This window comes from Tachysurus vachellii, chromosome 7, assembly GCF_030014155.1.
Source record: "Tachysurus vachellii isolate PV-2020 chromosome 7, HZAU_Pvac_v1, whole genome shotgun sequence".
Lineage (NCBI taxonomy): Eukaryota > Metazoa > Chordata > Actinopteri > Siluriformes > Bagridae > Tachysurus > Tachysurus vachellii.
This window is the reverse complement of record NC_083466.1, coordinates 26180829-26203328: the sequence shown is the minus strand read 5'-3', so window position 1 is coordinate 26203328 and position 22500 is coordinate 26180829. Positions and strand designations below refer to the sequence as shown.

Genomic DNA, 22500 nt, shown 5'->3' with positions numbered 1-22500 from the left:
GCTTGTTGGCGGATCTGGAGGTGGCTCGTAGCTTGTGCTGCTCATCTGCCAGAAGCACAAGCATGAAACTTTACAACTTATTGTGTTATTTCTCACAAGCAGCAACAGTATCGGTCGCTATACGCCAGTGTCTGCTAGTTAGCGACATTATCAGACAATTACCGTGTTAATCTTGCAGAAAGTATCGCAAACATAGGGGTGTTACACTCTAATTATTCATGTCCCCTAAAGCCGTCGTCATTTACGTGCGAATCTCCCTTTAGATGGTTTCACACCTGAGAAGTGTGGCACATGTTAGCATTGGAGGTAGCGTTCCGGAGCGCTTCACAAATGGTGAATGGTGTGATAAAGTGCTGTGTCACACACATTCGTTTTTAGTGTCAGTATGCACATGAGTCATGCAGTGTTCTGCAGGTTAAGCGCGCTAGCTAAGGCGGCTAATGCGCCTGCCATGTGACTCAGATTAAGAACAGGTCACCTGAGCTATCGGCCTTCCGGGATGTCGGTTAGTCACATTCTTGTGTGTGTTTGTGTGTTTTGCTCTCTCATGCCCACACACACTTTTTGCCCATCCCCCTATCCAGCAATCATAGCGTGCACACACACGTTCTCTCTCTCTCTCTCTCTCTCTCTCTCTCTCTCTCTCTCTTTCTCTCTTTCTCCCTCACACACTTTCTCACTTACACACACACACACACACACACACTCTCTCACTCACACACACACACACACGCTCACTCCTTTTATTTTCCCACTCGTCCCTCTATCTCCTCTCACGTCTTTCTGACAGAAACAACCGGAAATCCCCCCGTTCCGATCCTGCTCTCAGAGGAATGTGTGGAATCTACGCTGGCTCCTACGGCATGTCAGGCATGTTTGAGAGGAAAAGGGGAAAAAAAAAAAAAAAAAAGGCGGGAGGGAGACACGAGATTGCTTTAGATCTGCGTCTGAGTTTATAGCCATGACCGCTTCTTCCTCATACAGCACTAAGCTGCACTTCAGTTGAAAAAGCAAACAACAAAAAAAAGCATGCTGACATTGCTAACTTTGCTAATAAAAAGACTCACGAGGATAAAGGATGGTAAAAGACGTAGCGAAGTAGCAAATAGCGTATTACACTCGAAACCAAGATGGCTGATTGTGTGAATGGATTAGCATTTGGATATTTTTTTGAGCTACATTTAATAAGCTAAATATCCAAGAGGACCCACGTGCTAAGCTAGCTCACTAAAGCACTGTTACAGAGAAATATTTTACGATTATATCAGTAAGTGATGGGTAGTTTATTAGTAGTTAGCAAATACAAGCTAGTTTGCTTGGAAATGCAAGCTAATTTACTTATCGTGAGAAACATTTAGCAGTTACAGGTGAGAGCTGGTTTAGTAAAAGGTAGCAGATGTTAGTTAGTTTGTTAATAGCATATGTGAGCTAGTTTAGAAGTATATAGTAAATGAACGACCAAGCTGCTAGAAAAAAACGTTAAGCTGTTCACTGGTAGATGGCAAATGTGAGCTAGATAGCAGCAGCGCTAGTTAGCTAAGTAGTTAGCAAACACTGGGTGCCTGTTAGCTTATATTAACAAATCGCAAATGTGAGGTAATTTCTGATCAGATAGCAATAAACTACTTTATTACTAAATAAAAACATGGTAATACATAGCAAATGTTAGGTAGTTAAAAATGTAATGGATAGTGTGTTACACTTAAACACTCGATTTGAAATAAACAAGATGGCTGATTGTGATTTGGCATTTGGAAATTTTTGAGCTAAGGGAAATAATTATTGGAGTGAACCTGTAAGCTGAGGTAATTTATGGTCAGATAACAATAAGCTGCTAGATAAAAAAAATAGTGATTATTTACTAATAATTAATGAATAGCTAATGTATGTTAGGTAGTGTACTGATAGTTAGCCAATGCAAGCTAGTTTAGTATATGGTAGAATATGTGAGTTGTTTGCTAGTAGCTAGCAGACAGGAGCAAGTTTTTCTCACAGATAGCAAATAAGCTCACAGATGCTGACTAGTTTACAAATAGCTTACTGGTAGTTAGCAAAAGTGAGCTAGTTAGTAGTAGTTAGCCAATACCTGCCAGGTTTACTAGTACATGGAGAATACAAGCTTGAATACTAGCATTATTTAAAAAAAAAAAATCTGTGTTTTTAAATATTAAATATCAATCCTCAGAGATCAGTCAGTATCTTGTCATTTGTTAGCCGTGTTTGCGGACGAATTCCTGAAACGATCCCTCGGCCGCGTGTTAGCATTTGGAAAGCAGACTCCCCTCACCCTCCACATTCCTTTACAGCTTCATATCAGCCGTGTTCCCTTCAGATAAGATGATGGAAAAGTAAATAGCGCTCTGAGGTTAAAGGTCCATGAGCTTGCTAACGCTTTAGTTTGTCAGGTGCGGTTCTAAACGTTCGTAAGTGTGAGCAGAGCTGTTATTTTGATCACCACAGGATTTTAGTGCTACTTCATCTGAATGTACTGACTCTCATATTTTATGGACTTTACCTCTTTATACATTGAGGGTTTTTTTTATTTTTATTTTGTGTTTGTGTGATTTTTATGGGGAAACTCACCAGATCCAAAAGCCTTTTCAGCAGCGGGAAATAAACCAGAGCGCCTTCTGCTAAATCAGGACACCGCACTCATCCCCTCAATTATTTACTCTTAGTGCTTTTTTTAATCAGGACTTTTCTTTTTCTTTACTTTAAGTAACATTAAGTAACTAAATAAAAAAGTGAGCTCAAAATTGTATGCTTAAACAGCTTAGAAATAAAATTCATTTTGTAGCGGTTTTAGAAAGAATTGTTTCAAATTAAAATATATATTGGAAAAGTTTCCCTGAAGAAATTTTTTTTTGTTTTAATCTTGATTATTATTTTTTATTTTTATTTTTACCTTCAGTAGACTATTTACCTTCAGTAGCACGTTTCTTTTTTGCTGCCCGTCTAATTTTTGTGCTTTTAATCTTGAAACTAGGTCAGACGCAGTCAGCGTAGTACTTCAGCCACACTCTGAGCTTTGTGTTTATATTACCCAGAAGGCTCGGGTCACGCGCTCGCGTACTGATAACTCGAATGCGGTGACTTCTGGTAGCAAGTTTTGTATACTTTTTTTTTGTGTGTAGCAAATACGAGAGAGTTCATTAGTCGATAGCGAGTTCAAGTCGTAGTATAGTTTACTAGCATTTTACTGTTACATACCAAACATTGTGCTGTTTGCTAGTAGCTAAGAATAGTCATATAGTTTACAGGTAGGTAGCAAGTTGGAGCTAGTTTCATTGAACGTAGCGAACATCAAGTGGTTTCCAAGTAGAAATGAAAAATGATTGGCTAGTTTTCTAGTAGATAGCAAATGTGCAGTAGATTGGAAGAAGTTCACAATTGTTAAGTGTTTATCTAGATTCCAGAAGAGCATGCTAAAGATGTGATGTAGGTAACTAGCAGAAAGCTATAATTGTTATTAATTTAAGGTAGTTTTTTTTTTTTTCTCTAAAAGGCTAGTTGAGGAAGTTTGATCAGAAACCTAATAAACAGTAATGTAATTCACATGAACATGGCTGTGAAGCGAAAGTCTCCTAGCGTCCGTTCCTCCAGCAAGAATTCCATTTCAGTAAGACGTCTGCCTTTGTGCCAATCCCGATCTAAAATTTTTCCCGCGCCATTCCGATGTAAATCAGGAGTTCGCTGTGAAATATGTTACCCTGGCCTGCATCTCTCGCACTCTTAGCACTACAGATGGATCTCGCTCGCCAGCTCTCGGACTGTGACGTTTGTCATTTTGGCCTTATAGATTTCGCACATACTCAGACGGCTTAGCCGGTTGCCAGGGCAACGAATGGCGCCAGCAGTGTAGAAATATATTAACGTATATACGAGTAGAAATATATTAGCGTTACCCGCTCAGATTTTTAGCCACGCTGCTTGTTTGTTTTCGTGTTATTTATATCACGCTTGTGCATGTGATGGGATTTGGTGCTTTGTGTTTTGCTCAAACTGTGGTTCTACAGAAACATGATTAAATCTGTTTTTTAATTAATTAAATAATTAATTTACCTGTGCTGAGAATCAAATGTTGTATATCAGTGTCACTATTAAGAAAAGAACGTTCATGGACTCAGACATCTGAAACTAGAGCTGCATGTGTGTGGTTTTTATTTTTATTTTTCTATTTTTGGGTTATAAATTTCTAAACGTTTTTATTAATCGTAGGTTTTTATTAAAAAAAATTATTTTAATGATAAAATAGCAAACAGCGACACATTCAACTCTCTTTTTCAACTTAACAATTTATTTATTTATTTATTATCAACTTGGAATATAGTTTAAAATACAGTTATGAGGTATTTTAGGAGAAATGAATGGCAAAATAAATAAATAAAAAATATATATTGATATATATATGAACATTATATACACCTATATAAATAAAATATATATTTTTTTCTGTACCTAATTAGTTCTAGTAATGTAGCAAACATGGCTTAATCTCTGCACATTCATTCATTTATTTATTTATTTAAAAAAAATAATAATTTGTCGAAGTATGATGTGATTTATTGGACTGTGAGGTTACAACTGTACAGTCGTGGCGTTCAGTCTTGCCGGTGTTTAATAATCACGTGGTTATCAGATAAGCATTGCGTGTGATCTGATCTCACGGCATACACACACACACACGCGCACACACACAGTGGTACGGCCAGCATGGAAGGTCACATGAAGGAGCTTCAGAGCAAGCTCTCAGGAGACAAGCTAATGATTCAGGAGGACGCTGACGGACAGCTCGAGCATGTCTGATGACAGCTGACTGATCCGTGGGAAACGTTGTCACGAGTGAGATTCACAGCTTTTACATTAAAGCTCAGGAGATCATCTGTTACAAACCCGTCATCTAGTATCTTATTAAAGCCAAAGTAAGCCATGGAATTCACATCATCGAATTCAGATCCGCAAAAAGAGAATTAAAATAATGTTTTTCAGCAAACAAACCGATCTGTATATGAAACTCGTCACCTCAGAGTTCAGGACGTGACGTCGGAGACCGAGCAGCACTTCGTGCCTTTAAACGAGTTCAACTCCATTTACATGTACAGCATTGAACAGACGCCGTTATATCCAGAGCATCTTCTATTTTATCTCATTTTATACAATTGAGCAGTTGAAGGTTAAGGGCCCTGTTCAGGGGCCCAGCGGTGGCAGCTCGGTGGACCTGAGATTCAAACTCACAACCTTACAATCAGTAGACCAACACCTTAGTGACTAATCTACTACATCCCTCAGTCTTCTGAGGATGAAAATATCCTTCGCTCCATCACGCTTCGCTGCTTATCTTGTTGCTCACAAAACACGGAGGCGTGTGTTTTCTCCACTGAGGTTCGTCCAAAGCAGCAGAACTCTACCTCTGCACTTTAAACAGATCAACACTAGAAGATGTCGGCCAATACTTTTTTTTTTTTTTTTTGAACAATTCACAATTTCTGACCTGACACGTTTTTTTTTTTCTCCTTTTATTTTCTCCTCCTTCCACATTCCCACTGTTCTTGAGATAAATTTTGACTGATCAGGCAAAGAAGCTCCTCCTACTCACACGAGAGCATTTGTGTCAGTAACTGTACAGAGAAAGAGCGTGCGCGCACACACACACACACACACACACACACAGAGCAATGAGGTAGATTAGAGTCAGAACAGCAGGGAGAGACGAACACATCTGATACCCAGCCATCCGTATTAAAGCTCCTGGAGTGTTAATGTGACCTTTTCACCCCGAGTTCGCACCAGGTAGTCTACGTTCACTCCTGCAGGTGATCAGTCGCTCGTGTCACTCCGAAATTGATTGGTGTGGATGTGGAGCGAATTAGAGACCACACCAGACCAGCTTTTTGCCAATATTGTCAATTTATTTTTTTATTTTTATTTTTATTTTTTTTATCAATGACTATTTCTATCTCATTTTCTCCCCATATGCTCCATTGTTTTGACCATTTTTCTTAATTTCCAATGACGTCCCTTCAAATTTTCCAGTGACATTTTAACTCTTTTTATTTATTTGTTTGTTTGTTTGTTTGTTTGTTTGTTTGTTGTTGTTTCATTTTTCCCATTCTTTATTCCGCAGGACCTTGTTAGTTCTCTTTCAATCTTCTGTTTTTGTTCCTTCTTTCACTCATTTTTCTTTCTCATCACGTTGCTTTTTTTTCTCCTCCTCCATGTTTTCTCTAATACCATATTGCGTAACATTCTCACGTTAGTATTTAAATACCGAAGCCTCAGCCGGGAGATTATTCAAATATCCGTGCAGCTTTGTTGTTTATACAAAAAACGTTTAATGTGTTTGTCTATGTCCTGAAGTGAATTTAAAAAAAAAAAAAAAGAAGAAGAAGAAGAAGAAAAAACTCCATCCTTGTTGGCTTGTAATTACTTTCGTCCATATTAGCATATCATCCCGCTTCATCCTTTTAAAGAACGGCTTTATAAAACCAACGGCGGAATCCGACGGGACGACAATCGCATCTTCCGTGAGAGATTTCCACAAATAGCACGAAGTTAAATTTCAGACGAGACGTCTAACTTTTGTCCCCTAGACAGACAGACAGACAGACAGACATACAGAGAAGACTTCTGGAGCAGAGTCACGAGGAAGACTCGTTCCTCCTCAGGCGTAACACTAATCCCTTTCCATCTCGGTGATGGCGCGGAAACCCATTTGAGAAGAACCCACGCTCTTATTCCTCTCAGAAACACAAAGCTAAGCACATGCTAATGAGCCGCCGAGCACAGACGGAGTAAATGAGATGTCAGTCTGCAGCTGTTGAATGCGGGAACTTGCTGTCTATTAATAGTTGTCGTGTCAGGGATCTTTTGCTTATATACAGAGAACGAGGGATCGTAGGATTTCCAATAAAAAAAAAAAACCAGACCAGCGTCTGTACAGATTTCTAAACGTTTCTCTTTCTCTGGGTTTTGTTTGGGTGGATACTTGACTTTGTTTTTTTTTTTGTTTTTGTTTGTTTTTTTAAGCAAGGCTTAACCAAATGCAAAACCATTTTTTTAAGGTGGCAAAATATTTTTATATCAATTTGCATGTGAAAATTAGCTGCAGTACAAAGAACACTAAAGGAGGTCGTGGCATCGGTTAAAGTTGCAAATTCCCAAAGTCCATCATTCATTCAGGTGAAGTTATTGAGCCGCGAGGCGGCGATGTTTCCCTCCCTTTTATTTAGCCTGCTGAATATATCCTCGTCTTTAATTGTTGATCATGACAAATTGTAGCCAACCGGATTGAGTCGGAGGAAATAGAAATAAAAAAAAGAAGAAGCGAGAGAGTCATTATTTCTGCAAGAGGAATTTACGTGAAAATTGTGGGAAAGGAAAGAGATGTTTCTATTAGACTAAAATTTGTCAGGAAAATCTTTAATTCTGTACTGGAACCTTCTTAGGCAAAAGAGGCAAATCTCGATTAATGCCTCCACCGCTTCTGTATCATTCGTCTGTTGTTTGTCTGAGTGATCGAACGCTCGGCTGTTTGTGGGGTTTTTTGTGTGTATATATTGTCAGATCTTGCATGTTCTCCCCGTGCCTCGGGGGTTTCCTCCGGGTACTCCGGTTTCCTCCCCCGGTCCAAAGACATGCATGGTAGGTTGATTGGCATCTCTGGAAAAAATTGTCCGTAGTGTGTGTGTGTGAGTGAATGAGAGTGTGTGTGTGTGTGCCCTGCGATGGGTTGGCACTCCGTCCAGGGTGTATCCTGTCTTGATGCCCTATGACGCCTGAGATAGGCACAGGCTCCCCGTGACCCGAGGTAGTTCGGATAAGCGGTAGAAGATGAGTGAATGAATTTTGTCAGAACCAGCAGATGAACTGATTCAGATTTCAGAATCGAGCCAAACAGAGTAAAATATAAGAAAATATCTAGAGTAGTTCAACAAAAGTAGTAACAAGACAGACCAGACTTTATGGAGGTGGAGGTTTCATCTTCGACATCGGTGACATTGAGTCCTGGCTGTTCTGGTGCAAGCGGTTAAGGCTCTGTGGTGTTGATTGGAGGATCAGGGTTCGAGCCCCAGCACTGCCAAGCTGCCACTGTTGGGCCCTCGAGCAAGGCCCTTAACCATCACTGCTCCACTGGTGCTGTATCACGGCTGACCATGAACTCTGTCACCGACCTCCAAAGTTGGGATATGTAAAGAAAGAATTTCACTGTGCTGTAATATAGATGTGAGAAAATAAAAGTGCACACTGGTGTAGCAAACTATCACATGTAGCACTGAGGAGGTGGTGGCCTGGTGGTGAAGGTGTTGGTCTACTGATCAGAGGATTGTGAGCTGAAATCCCAGGTCCCGTGTATCTCACGTACAAAAATGAGATAAAATGGAAGTCCATATAGATCTAAGGGCGTTTGCTAGATGCTGTAAATGTAGCTTAAAGCTGCTAATAATATTAAATACTCGAGTCAAGCGCATATCGACCATAAAGAAGTAAAGGAGTCATTAAGATGCGAGTGTATGTGATCCTCGTCGTCAGCAGCAGATTAAAGTAAAATGTAAGTGTGGAACAGAGGGAGATGTTATTATTGTGTGTGGTGTGAAAGTGTTACTCTGGTGGAGTCTGTGAATGGAGACTGTCAGTGTTCCACACTGGTGTGTGCAAGAGCTGCTAAAGAGGACTGTGCGTTTGTCTGTGCGCGTGTGTGCGTGCGTGTGTGTGTGTCTGTGCGTGCGTGCGTGTGCGTGTGTGTGTGTTTGCCCGCTCTAACTGTTGCAGCCGCTAATCAAATCTTTTATTAATCGTCTGACTTCAGTGTTCAAATGAAGGGTAGTGTGATTTTAACACACACACTCTCTCTCGCTCTCTATTTCTCTCTCTCTGACCCCCCTTTTCTCTCTCTCCTAATTTCCCCATCCCTCTTCCTCTTAATTCTCTTCCTTCCTCTGTCCCTTCTCTCTCTCTCTCTCTCTCTCTCTCTCTCTCTCTATCTCTCTCTCTCCCTTTCAGTCTCTCTCTCCCTTTCAGTCTCTCTCTCTCCCTCTCAGTCTCTCTCTCTCTCTCTCTCTCCCCATCTCTCTCTCTCTCTCTCTCTCTCTCTCTCTCTCTCTCTCTCTCCCCATCTCTCTCTCTCTCCCTCTCGCTCTCTTTCTCTCCCTCCCCATCTCTCCCTCTCTCTCTCTCCCTCTCCCTCCCTCCCCCTCTCCCCCTCTCTCACATGGCCCCTCCATGTGATGCGTCTGGCTCAGTTCCATGGCTCCCCGGATGCTCTGGACTTCCAGGCCTTGTTCAGTTTGAAATGAAACAAAAGGCAGTGAAAAGAAAAAGAAAAAAAAACAACAGAGAAGAATGAAGGTTACTCTGTGTGAGCGAACACGAACATGCCGTAACACCAACCTCCATCAGACTCCCTACGCAAATCTAAATGAATAGAATTTATAGAGATTAATAGAAATAATCTGTTTAATAGAAACAAATCCCTCAGTAATCATCTCCACTGTAATTAAATGGCATATACTTTTATAGGAATAAATAGATTTCTACATGATATTGAGTTAAAATCAGCACAGTCGTTTGTAGAAAATATATTTTAGTAATTCTACTAACAATACAACAAAAGGAAAGATTTTAATTTTACCTTTAAACACCTTTAAAATATACAATTATAATAAACATGTTTTATTTTATTTTTTGTTTATTTTTAGGACAAAATAACATACCGTGGGTTAACATGACTTTAATTCGATAAATAAATAAATAATTTTAAAATAAGTATTATAAAAAAAAAGTGTGTGTGTGTCTGTGTGTGTGGAGGGTTTTTCTTGACATGACTGGAATTTTTGACATTTATATTCACTAGTTTGTTGTTTTTCCGGAACGTTCCTGAGGTAAAGTTTGATCAGCAGGTGTGTGTCTGTGTGTCTCTGTATGTCTGTGTGTGTGTGTGTCGCTGTGTGTGTGTGTTTTTCTTGACATGACTTGATTTTAGACATTTATATTCACTAATTTGTTGTTTTTCCGGAACGTTCCTGAGGTAAAGTTGGATCAGCAGGTGTGTGTGTGTCTCTGTGTGTCTCTGTATGTCTGTGTCTGTGTGTGTGTGTTTTTCTTGACATGACTTGAATTTTTGACATTTATATTCACCAGTTTGTTGTTTTTCCAGAACGGTCCTGAGGTAAAGTTTGATCAGAGTGTGTTTGTGTTTGTGTGTGTGTGTGTGTGTGTGTGTGTGTGTGAGGAAATCCCGCTAAGCTAAGCGAGGTGTAAGGCATTTTTACACACACATTGCGAGTTCCTGCTGTAATGCGGATATACACGCTGTACACATTGCTAGCTAAAACAGCCTGACTACAATTTTTTTTACAACTTCCTGATAATGAAATATATATAAAAAATAATAATAATAATAATCCACCCCAAATTCTGTAAAATGACTGGTGGCTGATAAAAATCCCCAGCTGAAACATTCAGGTGTTTTAAGTGCGGTGTGGCAACGAGAGCAGTTCCTATTTTAAAGCCTGGCTGATTCTGCTGAAATTCCCCCACGTGTGATCTGGGATTAGAAGGAAGCCTGCTCTTGCAGTTTTTCCTGCTGAAGGAGAAGTGGAGCGACAGGTGGAGGTGAATCGGGGACATGGTTGTGTGTGTGTTTGTGTGTGTCTGTGTGTTTACCTTTTTTGTTCTCATGCAAAATGACATCATACCTGAAGGTCTGCGAGCGTTACTTTTTCACAGCACTGTTTAAGCACACAGGGAAACTACACAGTGATGTAATAACAGCTCTTAAGGGTTTGTTTACAGGATTCAGGACTAGAGAAGTGTTGTTGGTGGACAAATAAACCAAAACTATTAAACAAAAATCTTATTTACATTTTTTATAATTAATTTTTGTTTTTGTTTTATTTGTTTGTTTATCCCCCCCTCCCCTGTTATTTTAGTTGAAGTGTGTGTGTGTGTGTGCGCGCATCTCAGCGTCTCAGCGTGTCGTCTAGCTGGTTCGTCTTCCTCACTGCAACGTCCTCAGCCGGATCAGATAACCTCTCACTGCTTTGAAAGACAAATTGCTCTGGTTCAGGACTGTGATACACTCTGTGTGTGTGTGTGTGTGTGTGTGTACTGTTCTGTCACTGTTCTCAGGGCATTAGTAAAGAGCAGGAGGACGTGTTATAGGTGTGTGATACAGTACAGTTACAGTAGAAGGAGAAATGAAACCATGATCAGTTCTTCTATAATTAGTGACAGAAAATAAGGTACGAGATGCAAGAAAGAGCTGATAATACATTGATAGTTGATTAGAGCGAGCGCACGGGGACACACACACACACACACACACACACACACACACACACACACCCACACACACACACCCCTACCTGTCATTCATTATGTAAATGACTGAATCCAGGCCTGAGTTCCTTTTCTCCTCTTTAGTCTGAACTGAATCAGCTTACTGTCAGCTTGATCCCTCCTCCTCCTCCTCCTCCTCTTCTACCTCCATCTCCGCCTCCTCTTCTACTCCTCTTCTACCTCCATCTCCTCCTTCTCCTCCTCTTCTACCTCCATCTCCTACTCCTCCTCTACCTCCTCCAACACATCATCCTCTTCTTTTAGTCTTCCTCCTCCAACACCTCATCCTCTTCCTTTTCTTCCTCCTCCTCCTGAGGCCATATCGTGTTTCAGCAGTTAATGTGGAGCTTGAGGAGATCAGATCCTCTCTGAGGGCTCTTCCCGGTTCACACACGCTTTACATCTTAAACATGTCACTGCACTAACAGTATCCTGAGGATGATGTAACTGACTGAACCTTCGTCATGGTTGTAATCTCAGGTACGCACCGGTCCAATCCGCGTCTGATCTACAGCCAGCTTCCTGTCCCGAGTAAAGCCACTCGTTTATCAAGCCGTACGTTACGTGGGCTGAAGGCGGATACAGAACGTCTGCCAAACTAAACACACCTCGTCTTGATCTTCATCCTTTTCCACCGGAGCACCTGTTAATTAAAGAACCGAAATTCTGCAGCTGGATCTTTTTAAAAACATCCCGTTTGGAGCGAAATCTGCTGCCTATAAATCAGTCATGTTGTCACCAGCTCAGGTGTCACGTCATGTTATAACACATCACCGGATGAACAAACAAGACCATGAACAGGTTAGGAAGCGTTTCTGTTTCAAAGCTTTACTCTGGATAAAAGAAACCCGGAGGCCATTCAAAGGAGGCGGAGTAGAAATTTATCGCTTCAATTTACGTGACCAAGCAAGCAAACGTACTGTAAGGGGGATCATAATTGTTTTTTGTCATTTTTTTAATTTCATTTTCGGTTTTTTGTTTTGTAATTTATTTTAATTTTATTTTGTTTTATTTGTTTAAAAATTTTTTGTTTTTAATTTTTTATTTTGGGGGGGTTGTTTTTGTAATTTCTTTTCATTTTATTTAGATATTTTGTTTATTTTTTTTTAAATCTTATTTTGTTTTATTTGTTTTTGTAATTTATTTCAAAAACAAATATTTATTTATTTTGTTTGTTTATTTTATTTATTTATTTTTTGCTTGTTTTTGTTACTGTTTTGGTTTTGTTCATTTTTATTTATTTATTTATTTTGTTCGTTTGTTTAGATTGGTCTGTAGTGTCCAATTTTTCTGACACTAGGCTGGATGAAGGAAATTTTATTTTTATATAATTTGTGAATTCTAACAGTATAGAATTACAGGCGTTATAGAAAAGAGTTAGAACAAACTCATCTGCTCGCAAAAGATGAACGTTTGTCAAGAACAGTGCAGGTTTCCTGAACGCTGGAGGCGTGTGTTGTGACATCACAACCTGTGTAACATGAGTACAGCTCTAACAGGAAGTCATGCGTATCACTGCTAGGCGTTTAACAGAAGAATCTTGTGCTTGTGAATTCACCAGGTCAAGTAAATTTCCCAAGAAGGTCTGCAAAATTTGATATACGATTTAAAAAAAAAAAAAGAAAGCCACCATCGAGATTCCCTCACTTCCTGTTTGATGCGTCTAAATTTGTAGAGACGTTTAATTTGTTCCAGAAAGTTTATGTTTGCACGATTTCTACATGTAGCTTTTTTCAATGGTCCGACGTTCCTCGGGTTCCTCGTTCATCGCTTTTAATTAGTTATCGTTTGCCATCTGGTGCAAAAAAACAAGCAAACAAACAACAACATCAAAACAAAACCCGGGAGATCACCATGGCAACGCGTGTCAGCTTGGCGTACGAGTCGTAGCGCATAGCGCCACAAGGTCTAGTGTAAATGGGACATTTTACTTTATCTGTTTGTTAAATTGTAGCTTTCGCTTTGCGAGGCCGTTTCCCACTGACGTGCCCTGATGCCCCGGATGACTTTGGACTTGTTTAGACTTGGCAGAAACGTTCGCCTGCTATGTGCCCCAATCACCCTCACACGCGGCTACAGAGTTCAGCAGGAGGGGAAATCCAGACCAACCTGTTTACTGAGGACAAAGTTCTACCAGAGGCGTCTACCACACACACACACACACACACACACACACACACACACACACACACACACACACACACACACACACACAGAGATAAGAGTAAACATGGAGGACAGGAGCGTCCCTGCTGTTTAAACGCTCCCTTTGCTGTAAAGCAAGTGATGAAGCGGAGGGATGAGTGGTTACTAATCACGTTCATCAGTCCATCACTGCTGACTTCACTGCAGACATGAGGACCATCCAATGTGTCTCTCTCTAGTCTATATCAAATCTCACTCCAGTTTAGATTTGATCTCACTCTCTCTCTCTCTCTCTCTCTCTCTCTCTCTCTCTCTCTCTCTCTCTCGCGCTCTCTCTCTCTCTCTCTCGCTCTCTCTCTCTCTCTCTCTCTCTCTCTAGTCTAGTCCATCTTTGTTATCTGATATGTCTCTCAGCACATCTCTCTCTGTCGCCTCTGTCCTGTCTCCAGCATCCTCATCCAAACTCACTCACTCTCTTTCTCTGTCTGTCGTTCTCCCTTCTCGTTCTCTCTTCTCGTTCTCTCTTTTCTTTCCCGTGTCTCTGTTCAGTTTCTGATCTACGTATATCTCCCGTGTTATGCCCTAAATCTCTTCTTAAACATGACTGACTTTCTTTTTGCCTCTTTCTCCTTATTAGTCTCTCTCTCTGTCTGTCTCTCTGTCTCTCTCTCTCTCTCTGTCTCCGTCTCCCTCTCTCTCTCTGTCTCTCTCTTTCTGTCTCTCTCTCTCTCTCTCTCTCCGTCTCCCTCTCTCTCTCTCTCCGTCTCCCTCTCTCTCTCTCTCCGTCTCCCTCTCTCTCTCTCCGTCTCTCTCTCTCTCTCTCCGTCTCCCTCTCTCTCTCTCTCTCTCTCTCTCTCTCCCTCTCCCCTGTGTTACATAACTGGCAGCTCAGACTCAGCTTCTGCCAGCATGTTATTACAGAGAAACGATTTGTTCAGGCGTGTGTGTGTGTATATATATGTGTGTGTGTGTATATATGTGTGTGTATGTTAAAATGTACTCTGATCACATTAGCATGAAGCTGAACTCTGTTACTACCTGCTCACTGCTCGCTCCAGACTTGTAAGGTTAGATTGTTTCACGCCGCAGTGCATGATGGGATCAGAACACTGAACTCCGGACGGCGTGCGGCGTCGGAGCCGCTCCGCTTTCACACACCAATAAAACACCACCATAAAAAAACGAATCACAGCTCGGCGTGTGAACTTTAACCACATCTCGGACATCAGGGTTTTTTATTTTTGTTTGTTTGTTTTTTAACAGGAGGTTAAATGGAATAAATACAATATAATATAATAATATTAAAACATAATTTTTTATTTAATAATTTATTACAATAAATATTTATATTTTTTATTTAATAATAAAACATAAAATAAATATTGTATAAAGATAAACTTAAAACAAAGGTGTTTTATTTAATAATAATAATAATAATAATAATAAAGAAATTAAAGTTATTTTCTATTCAGCTATAACTCTATAACGAAATACAAGGAATTTAATTTTATACAAATGCTGCATCAAGTAAATATAACGACAGAAAGAAATGACTGAAGGCAGAAAATGATATAATGGAAAAAACAATAATAATAAATGCGGATATTTGGAAATTAATATGGAAAACATATTTCTTTTTATCCTTATTTATTTATTTATTTATTCCATTTTGTGTGTGTGTTTGTAAAAACAGTACATTATAGTTATATAACATGAGTTATAAAACATTGAGTACAGTTGCCTCAACAACCAGAAGCCCCCCAATACACACACACACACACACACACACACACACACACCTAGCTGTAAAATTAGTGCTTCGGTAAAGCTTACAGATCGGTAGAGGTTACAGATTTATTGGTAATCTGTTGAGAAAATGTGGTAATAAAAACAGAGTGTGTGTGTGAGAGAGAGAGTGAGAGATGGGTGTGTGTGTGTGTGTGTGTGTGTGTGTGTGTGTGTGTGAGAGAGATGGGGGGTAATGCTGGGACTCTGGATCATGCAGACGAGCTCGTCAGAGAGGCTGCTGATTATCAGGAGACTTTGCAGTGATTTTTTTGTGTTTATAAAAGGTAAAAAAAACAAACATAATACAAATCTATTTATTTTATCTCAAATTTTTATTCCACGTCGCATCAACAAATCACTGTATCGGTGTCACACCGTCGTGTCACTCGGCTTTATACGTGGTCGAATATTTAAGTAAAAAAATGTAGCATGAAAAAGTGGAATTTAAAAGAAAATGGAATAATATTAAAAATGTTTAGGTGTGAAATCCTGCGTCAGTTTTCAGCGAAAAGCAGCGAAGGAACGTTTGTGTCTTTGTCTTATTGTGTCTCATCTTGTCCCTGAGTGACATCATCATCATCATCATCACACGCTGTAAAAAGTTTTAGTGGATAAACAAATAAAAGAAATAACGACTAACGAATAAATTCCTGGGGACACGGTGGCTTAGTGGTTAGCACGTTCTCCTCACACCTCCAGGGTTGGGGGTTCGATTCCCACCTCCGCCTTGTGTGTGTGGAGTTTGCATGTTCTCCCCGTGCCTCGGGGGTTTCCTCCGGGTACTCCAGTTTCCTCCCCCGGTCCAAAGACATGCATGGTAGGTTGATTGGCATCTCTGGAAAATTGTCCGTAGTGTGTGATTGTGTGAGTGAATGAGAGTGTGTGTGTGTGCCCTGTGATGGGTTGGCACTCCTTCCAGGGTGTATCCTGCTTTGATGCCCGATGACGCCTGAGATAGGCACAGGCTCCCCGTGACCCGAGGTAGTTCAGATAAGCGGTAGAAGATGAGTGAGAGAGTAAGTGAATAAATTCCTTGTTATTCTGGAATCACGGATCAAATCCCAGCACGGAGATGTTCCTGAATTCTGGGCTCTGATTGGCCAGAAGGAAAATGATTTCTGATCCCTCCTCGTTTCTATAGCAACAGCCTGCACACCCGGGGCTTTGTACAGCAGGAGAGGTGTGAGGTTTGCTGAACGGTTTGGTAAGGAGTCTCCAGTGTCAGAGGAAAACCCGAGAAGCGTTTTATTCCTCGCTGTACGAGACCTGAGCCTACGTTCACGCGTCATGTGACCCGCCTCTTCCGGCTCCTGATTGGTCCACAGTTAATCAAGCTGTCGTTTTGTCGTGCAGCCTCCAGTATGTGGATAAAATGTACGAATAAATAAAGCAGTAAAAAGCGGTGAGGATCAGCTGCAGTGGTGTTGGATACGCTTCAGCACAACATCACCAGCAGGTTCTTTATCCTGGATGTTATTCGAGACGCAGCTCTGAGAATAGGCTCCGTTCTGCTGTCAAACGCTTCGGACAGGGAAATCTGATTCCGAACCGAATCGATAGCTGCTGATTGTTCAGTTTCAGGAGCAGAGTCATAACTCTGAGCTCTGATTATTTACGTCAGCACTTTATCCTCTCTTTTATCGTCACATGATCTCTTATTGATGATGATGATGATGATAATAATTATTATTATTTAGTTATTATGTAACGTTTTATCATGAGAAGCAGACGAGTTGGGAGGGAGACGATGGAGGATGAGCGTGTGTCTCTCAGGCTGGAGAAACCGAAAGAACTGATGCTGCACCAGCTGTCTGTCTGTGTGTGTGTGTTCTTCTGTTTCTCTCTCTCTCTCTCTCTCTCTGTCTCTCTCTCTCTCTCTCTGTCTCTCTCTCTCTCTCTCTCTCTCTCTCTCTCTCTCTCTCTCTCTCTCTCTCTCACTGTCTCTCTCTCTCTCTCTCTCTCTCTCTCTCTCTCTCTCTCTCTCACTGTCTCTCTCTCTCTCTCTCACTCTCTCTCTTTCTCTCTCACTCACTCTCTCTCACTGTTTCTCTCTCTCTCTCTCTCTCTCTCTCTCTCTCTCTCTCTCTCTCTCTCTCTCTCTCTCTCTCTCTCTCTCTCTCTCTCTCTCTCTCTCTCTCTCTCTCTCTCTCTCTCTCTCTCTCTCTCTCTCTCTCTGTCTCCCTCCCTCCCTCCTCAGCCTCCGTCTCTTTCCTGTACCATTTATCTGTCTGCTGCAGTTCAGGACACGGATATTGTGTGTGTGTGTGTGTGTGTGTGTGTGTGTGTGTGTGTGATTTCTAGGATACTTTTTCTGTAAGGCCTGCTGTACAGCACAGTTAATTAATTATTTATGAACATCTCCCAGTGATGATAGGAAAGAAATTTGAATTTAACCCCACCCTCATTCAAGACATGCATGGAGCTGTGTGTGTGTGTGTGTGTTGGGGGGTGTGGGGGGAGTTGGTGTGTGAATGTAGAGGACGACACCTGATGAATTCTGGCCCTGATGATGTTTGTAAGGATTTTGTTGGCTCTTTGATACCTGAACACCTGCCGTGTGTGTGTGTGTGTGTGTGTGTGTGTGTGTGTGTGTGAGCGCCCGCAACAAGTAGCCTTTCCATGCTGCCAGACTGGACCTTCATGCCAGAGTGTCAGTTTGACGTTCAACGGATAATTAATTATCCTCATTTCACACTGCTAATAAGACTCCATGAAAACAGAGCGACAGATGGAGGGATGGGAGGAGGCGGTGGGACGGAGGGAGAGAGCAGGGATGATGCAGGAGGAAGGAAGGCGGTCGGACAAGCAGCTCTCGGATCTGACATGTTTGTGGGAGTAAAAGAGGAAGGCCGCATGTTTATCTGTGTGTTCTGCTCTGGTTAAAGGACCCCAGCAGGTGGACTCAACACGACCATATATGGGCATGAAGCCACGCCCCCTGAAATCCTGCTCCTACACCAGGAACCTCAGGGGTCAGATCTTATTATAGCGTGTTTCCACTGTCATCATAACCTGAGCTGCAGGGTGTGGACGCATGTGTGTTTTGTATGCAGTAAGGTGTGTGTGTGTGTGTGTGTGTGTGTGTGTGTGTGTGTGTGTGTGTGATGGAATTCTAGTGTGTAGGCATCAAACACACAGATACCTAATGTTACCCCATAGCATATAATTCCATAAACAGCGTCTCTTACTGTCCAGACTACTATACAACACACACACACACACACACACACACGCAGCAGTGTGTTCTGTAATCTCAGCTGCAGTAAATAACCTGGGATGATAAAATCCAGTGTCAGGGTAAAGAGTGCATCAGACGCCAGTACTACTGTCTGATAAACACACCTGTCTTATCTGTGTGTGTGTGCGTAAGTGTGTGTGTGTGTGTGTGTGTGTGTGTGTGTGTGTGTGTTATCTAATGCCTCTTTTACACCACAGGGTTGCACAAAAACATCTTCAGCACTTAGACAGACAGCAATGGGAATATATATATATATATATATAGAGAGAGAGAGAGAGAGAGAGAGAGAGAGAAACAGATGGATGAAAGAGCAAAATGATAGAGGGAAGTGAGGGAGAGACTGATATGATGATGAGATGGAAGGATAGACCGACAGAGAGAGAGACTGAGACAGAAAGATAGAGGTAGAGAGAAAGACAGACGGAAAGAGTTAGAAATAAAGGTTGGAAGCCAGTGACACAAAGAATGTAGGTAGGTGGATGAACGGACAAAAATAACAGACAGACAGAGAGATGGAGAGACAGAGACAACATGAGTGGTACAGATGCACAGATATAGACAGAGACAGAGAGACACCTGAAGAAAGAGAGACACACACAGTGTATGCGTTTAGATGTGGAGCGGCTGCAGTATGTGGGTCAGGACTCTAGTGTACTGTGTGTGTGTGTGTGTGTGTGTGTGTAGCCTAGTTTACAGCAAGGACATCATTTTCTCTCTCTCTCTCTCTCTCTCTCTCTCTCTCTCTATCCACTTGGGGAATCAGTAATGAGCTGCAGTTTGGGGACACGGCCTTATTCTCTGTGTGTGAGGGAGAAAACGAGACACTGCACTGTAACACAGCTTGTGTAACACCTCTGTGTGTGTGTGTGTGTGTGGCCATTGTACATTTTATTCTTGTACCCAAGTCATACACATTTTAAAAGGCCGTCTCCATATTACGCGGCGTCCAGAATTATCGGCACCCTTTATGGAGAACCGAACACAGCACTTTCGGTACTCGGGACTCCTTTATTTAACTCGTCCTTCGCTCCTGATGATACGCCGGCTTGTCGTCGACATCCGTGTATGTTTGTGTTGGAGCCAGACGTAGACATGCGACTCTTCCTGTCCCAGGAGGGAGGAAGGAAGCCATCTTAATGTGACGGACACGAGACACGCCTGCTCACTACACTCCTATTTAAACCTCCCAGCGTTTCTGCTTCGCATCGCATCATTACAGCGACGCCATATAAAGCTCAGTAACATCAGATAAGGAATAAAACACCACACGGCTTGATGATGTAAGAAACTAATCAACAGCTGACTTACTGTCTCCTTCACTCAGGTTATTTTTGGAACAATAATCCGCAGACTGTATTTAACTAAAACGCCAACGCTAAACGAGTACATTTTATCCGTTTATTGTTACATTTATGGTTTAAGCAGAAGTAAACCTTTTACCTTCCAGTGTGTTACTATAGAAACGATCCGGGTTTTCTTTCCCCTCCAATTACCCCTGTGAAGGAGCTGTTACTATAGAAACTGACGTTTTCCATATCATTTCCTGTGAAGGAGCTGTTACTACAGAAACCAACATTTTTCATATAATTTCCTGTGTTACTATAGAAACGATCCAATTTTTTTCCTCCCCATACAATTTCCTGGGAACGAGCTGTTACTATAGTAACAATCCTCCATTATTTATTTATTTTTTTCTCCATGCAAGTCCCTGTGAAGGAGCTGTCACCATAGAAACGATTAATTTTTATTACAACAACCCACGTTTAAATGTTTAAGCGTTTAATTTTCTGAGATTTACCCGGACCCCAGACGGACTAGGAAAAAACAAGGAATATTTAGTTCACCGTCAGCTCGGTGCTCACTAAATCTCGTGGTTTAGCGTGAGCCGAGCCTGAGCGTACGCTCCTACTGTAAAGGGTGTGCGTGAGGACCGCCTGCTGCTTCCCGTGCTTGTGTAAACAGGACGTCCTCCCAGGATCTCAGCTGGGGTTTGAGGTTTTGTTCTGCCGCCATCCTCCTGTTCCATCCTCCCTCAACCGCCCTCCCACATGCGCCCTTCCTCACTCCCGTCTGCCCGTGTGTTTGGGTTGAGGGACGCCACCTCGGACGCGACCGGACTTGACGGTCATTGTTCCGCGTTTCGACGTTGTTCCTTTTTTAAAAATCGTTCATTCCTGTTTGGAGACCAAGGACTAGATACAATCACAGGGGTGTTCCATCAATGTCAGAATATCTGCAGATAGGGCAGTGTGTGTGTGTGTGTGTGTGTGTGAGTCCGTGAGTCCTTCGCTATATTTATCCGAGTTTAAATAAGCATCACTTGGAACTCCGATAAAGCTGCTTAAATATACCGAAGCTGAATTAGAGCAAGTTCTACCATTTCAAGGACAATACTTCACTTACATCCTGGCCAGTTATCAGACTCTAAAGATGGACATTTTGTGTTATTCGCTTAGCTACGTCAAATACATGATCCAGCTCGCCAACATCCAACCAATCAAGATCATTAGGCATCTGTACTCACCTGTCAATCACTTCAGCTGCCTCAAAGAACGGATTCTGGCCCTCGGACCCAAGGAAGGCATGTTGTGAGGGCGGAGCTCCCTTTGTAGGGAGCGTTACGCTTTTAAGGCTAGCTTCGAGGATTACATGGCAATTAGTGGTGCTTGAAATGGAAGGTAAACGATCAGATTCAACAATCTCCTATGAAATTTGAATCGAATCCAAATAGGGCTTAAGTGCTACTTCAACTGTTGAGACCCAACGACGTTCAGGCAATCGAGGCTAACCCGATACCTCACCTGTCGATCACGTTAGCTATTAATCCTAAAGCCCAGCTTCTTGCCCTCACGTTCAGATTTGCGCGTGTGGTTTTGAAGGGAGCGTTACATTTAAAATTTCCCCCCAAAATCAGACCAGACACCATTTGCACAAGAGTTTAAACACGGCAATATAAATAACGAATTGTTTTCATCAACCGAACATAACATTAGCTCGCTAACTCAGACCCGAGAGGTCGATTTCTTTTCCGTTGGCTGGAATTCACTCAAGCGTCTGGCAGTTTTGCGCTAATTGCAGCACTCGGTCAGTAACAGTAATCAGAATTAAAACACCAGGACACGTCGACCCTGTTGAACTGCTCTTGTCACACACTGGCACTCGATTGTGTAATCAATCCCAGGCTATTAGACAGGGTTTCCTATTCAGAGACACACAGAAAACACGACCGTCCCCGTAGCCTGCTGTACAGAATCCAGACACGGAGGCCTCGGACCGGTGAAGAGAAAACATGAAGCTGAGAATTTTTGGTGTCGGTGTTAGGAATAAGGATGTGTAGATACTCAACACCGAGCTCAGTGTCTTCAGTCTGACCTAAAGATCAGCTGCAGGTGACACGGCATGTTGGTGTGAAATGCAGACGGTTGGACAAGTGGCAGTAGAAATGTGTGTGAGATTAGACTGTAGACTGTGGAGAATTATAAACCGTAATATTTATATTTTCTTCGGCTCGTATTGTGGCTCCACGAACCTTGTGTTTTCTGCAACTTGTTTATTTATCAATGCTCGTCTGTGTGTCCTGCAGGAAAGCCGTACAACATGGCAAGTTCTGAGCGCGTGCAGCTCTCTGGGACTTACAACGTACGCAAAGGCAAACTGCAACTACCCGTGAACCGCTGGAGTCGCCGGCACGTCATCCTGTGTGGCACATGCCTCATGGTGTCATCAATTAAAGCCAGTCATGCGGGCAAAATGCACATCCTGCCCCTGATCGGGGGAAAGGTAATGCCTTAAATTGTTAAAACTTCACATACTGCCTCTAATCGAGGCAGTGGTACACTTTAAATTAATTGAACTGCACAATTCCTACCGCCTTACCAAGGCAATGGTGTTTTAGTTTGTATAAAATGCACATAATGCACCTGATCTGGAGAAAGGTAACACTGTAAATTGTTAAAAATACACATACCGCCTCTAATTGAGGCAATAGTACA

General features: G+C 41.8%; 1 protein-coding gene across 1 annotated transcript in view; it reads left to right on the top strand.

Annotated features, from left to right (window-relative positions):
- phlpp1 (PH domain and leucine rich repeat protein phosphatase 1) overlaps positions 1–22500 on the top strand; it is a 52061-nt gene that overhangs the window by 6502 nt on the left and 23059 nt on the right. Inside the window, exon 2 of the mRNA XM_060875163.1 lies at positions 22092–22288. Within this exon, the coding sequence (XP_060731146.1) occupies positions 22092–22288 (197 nt within the window). The remainder of the gene's footprint in view (positions 1–22091; positions 22289–22500) is intronic.